Below are 13,929 nucleotides of genomic sequence, written 5' to 3'. Positions count from 1 at the left end.
CTCTGGCTTCCAGGGGGAAGACATAGAAAACTAGCTAAGGTCTCGAAGGCCCAGGAGGGTAGAGGGAGGGAGACGTAGGCTAGAGGGTGGGGGAGGGGCTCTGGTCCAGCCTGCTCCCCTGCTGTCCCCTCCGCAGCCCTCAAGAGCCCTTTGTGACAAGGCCGCACTTCTGTCATGGGGGCCTGGGGTAATAATCTCCAAGCCACTCCCAGAGCTCAGTTGCCTGAGGGCAGCACTGCATTTCTGACATGCAGAATCCTCTCATGTTTCTGAAAAGCCTCTTTGCTACCTGGCCGAGCTCCAGTTCCACTTCCTGGGTGATTGGGACCATCCTCCCCTTCCTGTGTGGACTGGGGCTCTTCCTCCTGCGCCTTCCCTCCCTGCAGAGGAATCCATCCTCGCGACCACCTTGTGAACGCAGAAACATAAGGAAGGTAAGAAACCCTGGGCAGAGACCCACCAGAAGATGAGTCTCTCTTCTGTTCTACTGTCATTTCCAAGATTCTGAATCAAAGTAGAGGGACTCCGGAACTGGCAGAGAATACAACATCCTCCTTCCACGGACAAGCCAGGCTGGGCGAGCAGGGATTAGAGAGGGCACGAGGATTTCCCTCGGAAGATCTCAGAGCAGGAGTCCAGGTGTGGTAGAGGGCTCCAGGGAAAGTCCCCAGTCCAGTGACCAGCGGCTGAGGAAGGGATGCTGAGTGGGATCTGCGTGGGAGGACGGGTCTTGAGCTCTGGTTCCCCCACCGCCTTCCTGGGGCAGGCGTCTTGAGCAGGCCTTTCCTCTGTCGGGGCTGATCTGAGGGCAGTGCTGAGCCCCCGAGAGCCTCCAGGCAGGGTCTGGAGTGGGGCTCGGGCCTCGGGAAGCAGAGTCCTCCCCGAGGAAGCTCAGAGGCTTCTGGACGTCTGCGAATGTGCGTGATTCTTGAACAGAGGAACAGTGACGAAAGAAATCCATGGTGGGTCTCACATAGAAAATCATCCTTCCTCACGTTCTCCAAAGAAGGAAGACACCAAAGATCCGTTTCACGTTCTAGTCTCCACTTCAAAAACGAGTAAAAGGAAAGAAACACCCCCGGGCGCCAGGAGCTGAGTGTAGGCAGTCGTCTTCCTCATAAACGCTAAGTGTCCACGGCTGGTCCAGAGATAGGAGAGGGAGCCCCCACAGCTGCTTCTTTTTTCTCTCATTTCAGCGTCAAGTGGAGCCCAGAGGGAAGAGCAGCAGGAGCAGGAAGAAAAGGGGAGCTTTGAAAGGTAAGCTCCTGCCATTCAGCCCCGTGCCCCAGAGCTGGCCCCCATCTCCTGTCCCTGAGCGCCCAGCTCCACGGGCTCGAGGATGCCAGGGGCAGAACCCGTCCCTCAGGAAACAGAACACTCAGGGAGGTTTGCGGGAGGGAGACGAAAACCTGAGGACTTGCCACATTCTGTGCTGGGAACCAGGGCCCGGGCCAGGAGGGGCCTGGAACAGGGTCTCGTCCAGCCGGGGCACGTGGGCTGTGGTGGAGGTGGAAGCGCGTGGTCAATGACATAGCTCAACCCATCAGCAGCCTTGCCAGCCCCATCAGGGATCCGGTGGCCTTGGACACTGGTGCCCGGGTTCGACAGTCTGACCTCCCAACAGACTCCCCTAAAGGCACAGTGCACGCAGCCTCCTGTAAGAGCCCTCTCCACCGCCCCTGCCCCGCTTTCAGTGCTGTGACCCAGTCTCCTGATTTCTAGCTCCCAGAGCTGCTGGGAAGGGCCTGGCAGAAGTGCGGGGCCAGGTGTCGCTTTCGCACAGGTAAGGGATCTTGCCCTTCTCTCCCGGACTTCTTGCTCCCAGAGTCTCTGGTGTGGCCCCAGGGCTGCAGGCAGCTTGGGGCTGAGCTGGGAGGGGAGCCACGGGGACAGGGGTGGCCAAAGGCCTGCAGTGAGGCAGAGCAGGAGAATTTGGTGAAGTGGAGGTGGGGCCATGGAGGGCCATGGCTCCCAAGGGGCCACCCCCGCCTGGACTGCCCTGCTGTCCCGGGCCCCTCTGCTCCCGGCTGCAGCTTGTGCCTCCTGGCTCCCGCAGCTCCCCAGGGAGGCTGTCTTCCAAGGGATGCTCCCATCGCTCATCATGTCAAGGCTACCCTGGGGAGGCGAGCAACACAGCATACGCCAGAGCCCAGCAGCCACGCGGAAAGCCTGTGGCAGGTGCTACTCTCACCATGACTCCAGCACATTCCCTGGGGCCTCTGACCCACACCCCTATACCTCTGGCCTCCACCCTGCCGGCGGAACCTCCAGCTGACTTGACCAGAATCCCACCGGACACTACTGCCATGAGCACAGCTCCAGCTCACTCCTCTTGGCCATTTCCCAACTCAGGCCACGGCCGCATGAGCTGGCGCGTCGAGTTCCTCTCGCAGTGGCACATGATCAAGGTCTTGTTCTTCCCCGGGTCAGCGCACCTCCAGTCCCAGCAAGGGCACCTGTCCTGCCACCGACCAGTGGCCTCATTCCGGGGAGGCCCCACACACAGGGAGGGAGAGACGGAGAGCCCCTCACTTGCCAACCCTGATGCGCCAAAGCTGCTCAAGATGGAAATCAGGAAAAGAACACAGACGAAGGCCTGGCCAGAGAAAGAAGAACAAGACGCCCCAGGCAGCCCTCAGATGCTCGAAGCACCCAGTATCACGTCTGGGCTGAATGTCCGCTGGCGCCCACCCTTCCCGTCCTTGGAGTCGGCTGAGCTGAACGCAAGTGAGGCTCAACCCTTGGCCCTTCCACGGTCTACTTTTCCCTCCTCTGCCACCCGTGATTCCGGCACCCGCTTGAAGGCCGACAGTGCAGAGTTCTCGGGAAAACCTCTTGAGCCCCACCCAGGAGAGAAACATAAGACTTTGACCACAAAAGCATCAGTTCCGCGCCTGGCCCCTCCCCTCCCTTCAACTTCCCCTGTGAGTGAGGAAAACCAGAAGGCCCCGGGAGGGACCCTACCTGGCAATGGCTGTGGGCCCTCCGAGGCCTCTCTGATGGGACAGCAGGGCCGGCCGCCTTCTCCGAGCTTCGCATTCAGCCTCTCGGACAGAAATGGGCAGAGCGGGACGGTCGTGGGGGCCGAGCAAGGCCGTCTACACCTGAGTCCAGCGTCAGCAATGGCCAGGAACGAGCCTCTGAAAGAGAGTGGAGGTGGGGCGTCACCAGAGCCCTGCCGTGGGGTGGCAACACTGGAGGGCGAGTCAGGGTCCCAGTCTTGGAGCCAGGTCGGAGGAACAGGAGACGCCCTCGGGACCAAACCCCTCCAGGCCCTGCCGGAAAAAGAAGAGGTTTTTCATGTCAGCCCTCTCAGAAAAATGTTGAGACGCCTCCTGCCCTGCCTGAGGCCCAACAAGGAGGAAGCACCAGAGGAGCCCCTTGCAAAGGCAAGCCCGCGTCAGCCACCGCCCAGAGCCAGGCACGGGTCACACGCAGCTCGGCGTCGGATGGCAGGGCTGTTCAGGCGCCATCCACAGTATCATCCTTTGTCTGGGCGCTGGGAGACAGACTGAGGGTTCGCCAAGGACTTCTGGTTTTTCTCCTGACCTCACCCTCTGTGCTGATGGTGCCTTCCAACCCCGATTTCCCCCAAATACATGTTTTTTTCCCCTGAGACCTGGTGGCCTCCGTCTCGCCCTGCTAGGGGTAGAAGCAGGGTCAGGCTCCGCCCTCCCTGAGTGTCTACTGTGGCTTCCAGAAGGGGCAGGGCCATGGGGGGAGGCTGACTGCAGCGTGGCTCACGCGCCCTGGCCCCAACTCCCTCATTGCACGCGAAGTACCCATCACGCCATCCTTACAAAAACAAACGGAAGCTTTAGGCTATTCCCAGATGAGCAAAACCTCTAGACCCCAGCCCAGGATGGGCCCCACCCGTCCTCTCCTGCGTTCTCTGGCCCTTGAGCTTCTGGGGCTGTAGGGAGGGGGTTTGCAGAGGCTCCGGGAAGTGTAGAGACAGAGTCACAGGTCACAGGGCGGGGAGGGGAGTGTGGGGCAGTGCTGGCCCTGAGTCCGGAGCGGGAAAGCTTGCCCCGCACCCCGAGCTCTTGGTGGGAATAGATGACGCTGCCCCAGGAGCTTCTTCTGTCCCTGCTGAAGCTGCCGTGGAGATGGGCCTGCGCAACCCTCTCGGCCCAGCGTCGCCCTCCCTCTGTCCTTGTCACAGTCTGGAAGAGCAGCGACGACCACGACTGAGCTCCGGCCTCTGAGGGTGGGCGGTTGGGGAGCACAGAGGCTGCTGCGGGCCTGTCCCCTCCGCCCAGAGGGGCACAGGGCCCTGCTCTCCTGCACCTGCCTTCTCCTCCTGGGGAATGGAGCCGGGGGTGAGTGTGTGGCGGCATGATCTGATGGTGGGACACTGTGCACCTAGGCTGGGACCCGGGAGAAGGAGACAAAGTGCCACCAGAGTTTAACCACTTACCTACTGAAGGACAGTTTTTGGTTTTTATAATGTCCCCTATGCATAAAGCTGCTATGAACTTCTGGGGAAGGTTTTGGCGTGAACCTAAATTTTTCTGCACGGTTAATATCAATGGCAATGAGTAACGAAGGCTTGAAAATGGGCCAGCCTCCAGGAACTTAGAAAGAATGCAACACGCATTAGAGGTTGAAAGGCTGAAACAGGGCAGAGAGACTAACCCTAACACCATATCTTAGATTGAGCCATTTCCTCAGGAAAAAAATGCCGTTACCTAACGCACGACAGGTGCCGAGGACGTGGGAGGGCCAGGTATCACCACATTGAATAAAACACTGTCAGAACGTATCTGGACAGGAGACCCCTGACCTTCAACCTGTCACAAGCTCTTTGTTCTTCGTCTCCAGAGAACATTAAGTAGACAGAGATCCGCACCTGCGGAGCAGGTCCCCTGAATGAACTGGATTTCCACTTGAATTAAGAAGAAACTAGCTCATGGTTGCTGTGGACTCAAATTATTTGGGAATGAACACACAACTGCAGTTTCTCACTTGAGTACTAGCGCAGAATCGCTAGATTAAATGGTAACGGAATCCAATGAATCCCAACAGAGCAAGAAAATGTCAGTGCGTTCCTGGCCCTCCTATCGCTTCTCTATTGAACAGAAGAGAAAAGGGAACCTTTCTGAAACTCGTCTTAATATCGGAGCAGCAGGCAATTCCTGTACTTCTGTCTTCTGCTATGACAGAGATAGAAATCATCGTGTATGTCAGGGAAACAATCCAATTTCCCTAAATTTGGGGTGGGCGGTCTTTATTTAATACCAGGGGTTCCCCTCTACTATTGACACTGTTCCAGGTGGGTCAGGTTTCCCGGAAGAGCTTTCCGATTGATTTGCATTTTAAAACACATTCGCTCCTCATCCTCTCTCTGAGCTGGCAGGCAGGCCAATTCAGGGAACACGCGGGAGGCCCGAGTCATGTCAGTCCCTGACCTGGGCAGCTGGCTTTGAGGAGGCCCTGAGTCCAGAACTCTTGCGTGCGAGAGCCTGAATGTGGGACTCTGGTCACAGTCATACGCTAGCCAAGCGTCCCAATTAGGAGTCCCAGCTCCAGAAAAAGGTCTTTGTTGGACTTCAGAAGAACAAAGTTGTTTTAACTGTTGAGAAAGACGTTAAAGATCATCTTGGGGCCTGCTAAGAGAGTTACCCTGTTGCAAATTCTGCTGTGATCACACACATTCGTAAATCGGGAACGTATTTATCATGTGAAGCTAGTAAGAACAACGTAGACCTTAACGCTTTTGGTATAAGTAAGATTACCCTATTATCAGTTAAAAGAGTCTCTCTCCGTCGCTGTGTGTATGGATAGCTGTGTAATAAGTATAAACCCGGATATCTAAGCACTACCTGTCCAACGAGTCTGAAAAGTTAACACGTTGACCAAAAAGTACAATCCCTAAGTGAACCCCCAGTTCTCACTGAAAAAGGCATGTCCGATGATGTCACCAGGGAATTCCTCTAGGACTCGAAGGGCCCTCTTTCTACAGGTTCAGGCAAGACTCGAGGCTCCGGGGGCCCGGAGGGGGCAGGAAGGGGAAGGCAAGGCCAACTCTGAGAAAGAGATCGCGTGGCGGGCAAACCGGGGAGACCAGAAAGGGCTGCCTCAGACTGGACTCCAACCCGGGCCACGGACCCGGCCCCAACGTCCGCTCTCAAGAGCAGCACTTCAGCTCACTCGAGCCGTGCCCGGCTTCGGGCTGGGCCACACAGCCGTCTAAACTCTGGAAACGGAAGACGGTCTATTTCGGGCGGAATGAGAAGAAACAGGGTCAAGACGACAGAAAAGCTTAGAGAAAATGAGAATGTGCTGAATTCTCTGGTTGGAAAGGCCTGAATTGGTCTGTGCAAATGTGTCCACGCCTGCGTTATGTATGGGCGCGCGTGTGTGTGTGTCTGTGTGTGTGTGTGTGTGTGTGTGTCCAGCACGTCCCATAAGTCTTGGTGAAGGCTTTCTCACTTCAGAAGTAGAAATGCGACTAACATAAAACACATTACTGGGAGGTTTAGTTACTTAAATTTTGATTATGCTTATGTTCCGTAAGAAATGATTAGTTTCCATTTTTGGGTGAGTCGTCCTGAGTGAAGATGGCAAAGGTTGATCGAAACAATAACAACGTTCATATTCAAAGCCAAACAAGCGTAAAATAAAGTGGGACTTCCAGATTGACGAAACCAAAAGCTTGTTACGTGGACAAATGGAGTGGAGACTGGCACAACATCGATGAACCTGGCGGGCGTTACGCTCAGTGGAACAAGCCAGACAGAGGAAGACAGATACTGCCTGGGGTCGCTTAACACGTGAACTCGAAAAACGACAAAAGAAAGGTCAATTCACAGAAACAGAGAGTACAAAAGTGGTGGCCAGCGGCTGTGGAGTGGGAGGGAGAGGGAGAGGCAGGTCAAAGGGGACCAACTCTCAGCCCTGAGATCAAGGAGCTCTGAGGATCTCATGTCTGACGTGGTGACTAGAGTCGAGAACGCTGCATTCTATAACTGAGATCAGCTAAGAGAGCAGCACTTCAGTGTCCTGGCACGCACACACAGAGTCAATAAGTGAGGTGAAAACAACAGTCGGAGTTGAGGACAGAGGAGAATGAGGGTGTGAGTCCCTGGGAACTAGCTCGAATTCCTGGGAGAACTGCAGACTTTCAAAGGCCCTGAGATAGGTGGCTTCAAACCAAGAATCCAGGAGAGGCAAGGAACCGGGCGACAGCTGGCTTCCAGGTGGAAGAAACAGAAAACCAGCTAAGGTCTAGAAGGCCCAGGAGGGTGGAGGGAGGCAGTTGGAGGCCAGTTGGCGGCGCAGGGGCTGGGGTCCAATCGGCTGCCCTCCTCTCGCCTGCCCCTCCCCCCTCCCCCCTCAGGAGCCCCCGTGACACGGCCACAGTTCCACGATGAGGGCGTGGGGTTCTAATCTCCAAGTCACTCCCAGCGCTCAGTTGCCTGAGAGTAGGACTAGACTTGAGACATGGAAACTCCTATCTTACGTCTACAAAGCATTGTTGCTACCTGCTTGAGCTCCAGTGCCGCCTCCTGGGTGATTGGGACCATCCTCCGCATCCTGTATGGACTGGGGCTCTTCCTCCTGTTCTTCCCCCCCTCCCCCAAGAGGAATTCGCCCTCACAACCAACTGACAAAAGGAGAAACGTCAGGAAGGTAAGAAATCCTGGACCCAGACCCACCAGAAGACGAGTCTCTCTCCTCTTTTACTGTGATTTCCACTTCTCTGAATCAACTAGAGGGACCCCAGGGACGGGAAAGAACAGAACATCATCCTTCTAGAGACCAGCCAGGTTGGGTGGGCAGGGGGGAGAGTGGGCACAGGGATTTCGGTCCGAAGACCTCCGAGCAGGAGTCCCGGTGTGGTAGAGGGCTCCAGGGAAAGGCCCCAGAGGCCAGCGACCAGTGGCCACGGACGGGATGCCGAGTGGGATCTGTGGGAAGACAGGCCCTGAGCACCCGTTCCCCAGCCACCTCCCCGGGGCAGGTGTCTCAGGCGGGCCTTTTCTCTGTCGTGGTTGATCTGAGGGCACAGCTGAGCCCCCGAGAGCCTCTGGGCAGGACCTGGAGTGGGGCTGTAGCCTCAGGAAGCAGAGTCCTCCCTGAGGAAGCTCACACGATCCTGTACCTCTGAGAAGGCGCGCGCTTCTCGAGCAGAGGAACAGTGACAGAAGATGCACGCTGGTCCCACATGGGGACCTGCTTACGATCCTCAGAGAAGGAAGACAGCAAACGTCCATTTTGTGTTCAGTTATCCACTTCAAAAGGAAGTAAAAGGGAAGGAACACCCCAGAGCCCCAGGAGTTCAGGGTAGGCAGTCATCCCGCTCACAAACGCTGTGCGTCTGCGGCTGGTCCAGAGAGAGGAGAGGGAGCCTTGGGGCTCAGACCCCGCAGTTTCTTGTCTTTTCTCTCACCTCAGCGTCAAGTGGAGCCGAGAGGGAGGAGCAGCAGGAGCAGGAAGAAAAGGGGAGCTTTGAAAGGTAAGCAAGCTCCTGCCATTCAGCCCTGTGCCCCAGAGCTGGCCTGCACCTCCTGTCCCTGAGCGCCCAGCTCCGTGGGCTCGAGGATGCCAGGGACAGAGCCTGTCCCTCAGGAAACAGAGCCCTCAGCGAGGCTCCCGGCAAGGAGAGGAAAACCTGAGTGCTTGCCAGATGCTGTGCGCGGAACCAAGGCCCAGGCCAGCAGGCGTCCGGAACAGGGTGTTGCCCAGCAGGGGCATGTGGGCTGTGGTGGAGGTTGAAGCACTTGGTCCACGACAAACCTCAACCCATCAGCAGCCTTGCCATCCCCGTCAGGGATCCCGTGGCCTTGGGCACTGGTGCCTGGGCTCCAGAGTCTGACCTCAAACGGTCTCCCCTAAAGGCACACTGCACGCAGCCTCCTGCCAGAGCCCTAGGCCCCCGCCTTCACGGCTGTGACCCAGTGCCCTCATTTCTAGCTTACAGAGCTGGCCGGAAGGACCTGGCAGAAGTGGGGGGCCTGAGGTCCCTTTCGCCAAGGTAAGGAATCTTGCCCTTCTCTCCTGGGCTTCTTCCTCGCAGAGTCTCTGACGTGCCCCGGGGCTACAGGCAGCTTGGGGCTGAGCTGGGAGGGGAGCCATGGGGCAGGGGGTGGCAAGAGGCCTGGCGGGGAGGGACAGCAGGAGAATTCGGTGAAGTGAAGGGAGGGCCAGGGAGGGCCATGGCTCTCAAGGGGCCACCCGCACCTGGCCTGGCCTGGCCTGCCCTGCTGTCCCAGGGCCCTCTGCTCCTGGCTACAGCTTGTGCATCTTGTTTCCCGCAGCTCCCCGGGGAGGCTGTCTTGTAAGGGGTGCTTCCATCGCTTGACATCTCAAGCCTCCCCTGGGGAGGCGTGCAAGACAGCGTCTGCTAGAGTCCGCCAGCCACGCGGGAAGCCCGTGCAAGGTGCTCCTCTCACCACGGCTCCAGCACTTTCCCTGGCTCTTCTCACCCAGCGCACTCTACCTTGGGCCTCCACCCTGCCAGCAGAACCGCCCTCGGCCCTGACCACCACTCCACTACGCCCTGTTGCCACGAGCTCGGCCCCAGCTCACTCGTGTTGGCCATTTCCCAACTCAGGCCACGGCCGCGTGAGCTGTCGCGTTGAAACGTTCCCCTCCCGCTGGAACACGATCCAGGTCTTGTTCTTCCCCGTGCCGTCGCACTTCGGGTCCCAGCAAGGGCCCCTGTCCTGCCACCCACCAGTGGCCTCATTCTGGGGAGGCCCCACACATAGGGAGGGAGAGACCGACAGCCCCTCAGTCGCCAACCCTGACGCCCAGAAGCTGCTCGAGACAGACATCACGGAGAGCATGCAAACGGAGGTCTGGGAAGAAGAACAAGACGATCCACGCACTCCTCAGATGCTCCCAGCACACACTATCACGTCTGGGCTGAATTTCCGCTGGGGCCTACCCCTCCTGCCCTTGGGGCCTGCCGCTCTGGAAGCATGTGAGGCTCAACCCTCGGCCCTTCCACGGTCCCCTCTGCCCCCCGCAGCCACCTGTGATTCTGGGGCCCCCTCGAAAGCTGACTCTGCACACTTGACGGGAAAACCTCTTGAGCCTCCTCCGGGTGACCAGGTCTTAACTTGGACGACCAAACCATCAGTTCCCAGGCTGGCCCGTCCCCTCCCTGCTCCCTCACCTGTGTGTGAGGAAAATCAGAAGGCCCTGGGAGGGACCCTACCTGGCGATGGCAGTGGGCCCTCAGAAGCCTCTCTCTCGGGACAGGAGGGCCGGCCGCCTTCTCCAAGCTTCCCACGCGGCCTCTCAGAGAGAAAAGGGCGGGGTGGGACCTTCGTGGGGGCCGAGCAAGGCCGTCGGGGGCCGACTTCAGGGTCCCCCGTGGCCAGGGAAGAGCCTCGGGAGGAGAGCAGGGGTGGGGCCTCACCAGAGCCCTGCCGCGGGGTGGCAACACTGGACGGGGAGTCAGGGTCCCAGTCTCGGAGCCAGGTCGGGGACGTGGGAGACACCCTCGAGACCAAACCCCTCCAGCCCCCGCCTGCAAAGGAAGAGGATCCTCGCGACAGCCCTCTCAGAAAAATGTTGAGACGCCTCCTGCCCTGCCTGAGGCCCAACAAGGAGGAAGCACCAGAGGAGCCCCTCGCAAAGGCAAGCCCGCCTCAGCCACCGCCCAGAGCCGGGCACGGGTCACACACAGCTCGGCGTCGGATGGCGGGGCTGTTCAGGCGCCATCGACAGTGACATCCTGTGTCTGCGTCCTGGGAGGGAAACTGAGGCTGGCCGAGAACTTCTGGCCTCCCAGCAGAAGCATCGCAAAACCCATTTCAGGCCTGGCAAGCCGGACATACCTGTCACCACGACGTTCCCTCCTCCCCAGAGCAGAGGAGAACAATCACAGAGGACAGTCCCCAACCCACCTCCAGGGACCACAACTGTCCGAATACGAGGGGATGGATCAGAGCAGGCATGGCGACGGGACCCTGCCATCCGGGCAGCCGCGGTCCCCGGCCAAACCCTGCCAGCCTGGGCTGAGGGTGGCAGCTGCCTCAGCCAATCCATTACCCGCCACGCTCTCCTCAGATATGCCTCTCCCGGGATGAGCAGACTGTGCCTGACACAGCTTTCCTCGTAGGAACGCTTCTCTGCCCGAACGGGCAAGCGGACGAACAGAAAACCTGGTTTTGCTCCTTATCCCACCCTCCGTGCTAATGCTGTCCTCCTACCCCAATTTTCCCCAAATACACTTGTTTTCTCCCTAGAGGTCGTGGCTTCTGTCTGTGCCCTGCTAGGGGGAAAAAACGGGGTCAGGCTCCGCCCTTCCTGAGCGTCTGCTTTGGCTTCCAGAAGGGACAGGGCCATGGGGGGAGGCCGACTGCAGCGTGGCTCACCTGCCCTCGCCCCAGCTCCCCCATTGCACCTCAAGTCCCCATCACACCGTCCTTACAAAAACCAATGGAAGCTTTGGGCTCTTTCCAGATGAGCAAAACCTCTAAGACCCCAAGCCCACGATGGGCCCCGCCTGTCCTCTCCTGCGTTCTCTGGCCCTTGAACTTGTGGGGCTGTAGGGAGGGGCTTTGCAGAGGCTCCAGCAAGCGTAGAGACAGGCTCACAGGTCACAGAGTGGGGAGGGGAGTGTGGGGCAGTGCTGGCCCTGAGTCCGGAGGGCGAGGAAGCTTGCCCTGCACCCCGAGCTCTCGCTGGGAATAGGTGAGGACGCTGCCCCGGGAGCTGCTCCTCTCCCTGCTGAAGCTGCCGTGGAGATGGGCCTGCGCATCCCTCTCGGCCCAGCGTCCCCGTCCCTCTGTGCTTGTCACAGTCTGGAGCAGCAGCGACAAGGATGGCTGCGCTCCCGGCTCTGAGGGCGGGCGGGTGGGGAGCACGCGTGCTGCTGTGGGCCTCACCCCTCTGCCCAGAGGAGCTCAGAGCCCTGCTCTCCTGCCCCTGCCTTCTCCTCCTGGGGAACGGAGCCGGGGGTGAGTGTGTGGGGTCACCACCTGACGGTGGGTGGGACACTGTGCGCCTAGGGTGGGACGCCGGGGAAGGAGAATAAAGTGCCACTAGAGTTTAACCGCTTACCTACCGGATGACATTTTTTGATTTTTACGATTTCACCCCTTAGAAATAAACCTGCCATGAGCTTCTCTGTGAAGGCTTTTGGGTGAACTGAAATTTGCCTGCCCAGTAAGTATCAATGGCAGTGATGGTGTGAAAATGAACCCGCCTCCAGGATCTCACAAGCAAATGCAACACGGGTTAGAGGCTGAAAGGGCGAAACAGGGCAGAGAGAGTAAACCTAACACGGTATCTTGGATTTGAGCCATTTCCTCAGGAAAAAAATGCCGTTACCTAACGCACGACAGGTGCCGAGGACGTGGGAGGGCCAGGTATCACCACATTGAATAAAACACTGTCAGAACGTATCTGGACAGGAGACCCCTGACCTTCAACCTGTCACAAGCTCTTTGTTCTTCGTCTCCAGAGAACATTAAGTAGACAGAGATCCGCACCTGCGGAGCAGGTCCCCTGAATGAACTGGATTTCCACTTGAATTAAGAAGAAACTAGCTCATGGTTGCTGTGGACTCAAATTATTTGGGAATGAACACACAACTGCAGTTTCTCACTTGAGTACTAGCGCAGAATCGCTAGATTAAATGGTAACGGAATCCAATGAATCCCAACAGAGCAAGAAAATGTCAGTGCGTTCCTGGCCCTCCTATCGCTTCTCTATTGAACGGAAGAGAAAAGGGAACCTTTCTGAAACTCGTCTTAATATCGGAGCAGCAGGCAATTCCTGTACTTCTGTCTTCTGCTATGACAGAGATAGAAATCATCGTGTATGTCAGGGAAACAATCCAATTTCCCTAAATTTGGGGTGGGCGGTCTTTATTTAATACCAGGGGTTCCCCTCTACTATTGACACTGTTCCAGGTGGGTCAGGTTTCCCGGAAGAGCTTTCCGATTGATTTGCATTTTAAAACACATTCGCTCCTCATCCTCTCTCTGAGCTGGCAGGCAGGCCAATTCAGGGAACACGCGGGAGGCCCGAGTCATGTCAGTCCCTGACCTGGGCAGCTGGCTTTGAGGAGGCCCTGAGTCCAGAACTCTTGCGTGCGAGAGCCTGAATGTGGGACTCTGGTCACAGTCATACGCTAGCCAAGCGTCCCAATTAGGAGTCCCAGCTCCAGAAAAAGGTCTTTGTTGGACTTCAGAAGAACAAAGTTGTTTTAACTGTTGAGAAAGACGTTAAAGATCATCTTGGGGCCTGCTAAGAGAGTTACCCTGTTGCAAATTCTGCTGTGATCACACACATTCGTAAATCGGGAACGTATTTATCATGTGAAGCTAGTAAGAACAACGTAGACCTTAACGCTTTTGGTATAAGTAAGATTACCCTATTATCAGTTAAAAGAGTCTCTCTCCGTCGCTGTGTGTATGGATAGCTGTGTAATAAGTATAAACCCGGATATCTAAGCACTACCTGTCCAACGAGTCTGAAAAGTTAACACGTTGACCAAAAAGTACAATCCCTAAGTGAACCCCCAGTTCTCACTGAAAAAGGCATGTCCGATGATGTCACCAGGGAATTCCTCTAGGACTCGAAGGGCCCTCTTTCTACAGGTTCAGGCAAGACTCGAGGCTCCGGGGGCCCGGAGGGGGCAGGAAGGGGAAGGCAAGGCCAACTCTGAGAAAGAGATCGCGTGGAGGGCAAACCGGGGAGACCAGAAAGGGCTGCCTCAGACTGGACTCCAACCGGGGCCACGGACCCGGCCCCAACGTCCGCTCTCAAGAGCAGCACTTCAGCTCACTCGAGCCGTGCCCGGCTTCGGGCTGGGCCACACAGCCGTCTGGACTCTGGAAACTGAAGACTGTCTATTTGAGGCAGAGTAAGAAGAAATGGGGTCAAGACGACATAAGAGATTAAAGAAAATGGGAATATGCTTAATTCTCTGCTTTGAAAATACTGAAGTGTTCTGTGCCAATG

At 57.3% G+C, this 13,929-nt stretch overlaps 2 protein-coding genes across 2 annotated transcripts; both read left to right on the top strand.

Moving 5' to 3' along the window:
* The first annotated feature begins 204 nt into the window (after positions 1-204).
* LOC138919838 (spermatogenesis-associated protein 31E1-like) lies at positions 205-3,616 on the top strand. The gene is made up of 4 exons (XM_070246434.1): positions 205-434; positions 1,197-1,257; positions 1,723-1,783; positions 2,057-3,616. The coding sequence occupies exons 1-4, from the start codon at positions 249-251 to the stop codon at positions 3,513-3,515; spliced, it is 1,767 nt and encodes a 588-aa protein (XP_070102535.1). The 5' UTR covers positions 205-248; the 3' UTR covers positions 3,516-3,616.
* Positions 3,617-7,342: 3,726 nt separating this feature from the next.
* LOC138919837 (spermatogenesis-associated protein 31E1-like) lies at positions 7,343-11,203 on the top strand. The gene is made up of 4 exons (XM_070246433.1): positions 7,343-7,635; positions 8,401-8,461; positions 8,920-8,980; positions 9,264-11,203. Exons 1-4 carry the CDS (start codon positions 7,447-7,449, stop codon positions 10,684-10,686), a joined length of 1,734 nt encoding a protein of 577 aa, XP_070102534.1. The 5' UTR covers positions 7,343-7,446; the 3' UTR covers positions 10,687-11,203.
* The last annotated feature ends 2,726 nt before the right edge of the window (positions 11,204-13,929 follow it).

The sequence above is a fragment of the Equus caballus genome, chromosome 21, assembly GCF_041296265.1.
Source record: "Equus caballus isolate H_3958 breed thoroughbred chromosome 21, TB-T2T, whole genome shotgun sequence".
NCBI lineage: Eukaryota > Metazoa > Chordata > Mammalia > Perissodactyla > Equidae > Equus > Equus caballus.
The sequence above is the reverse complement of the archived record's forward strand: the minus strand, read 5'-3'. Positions and strand labels throughout refer to the sequence as shown.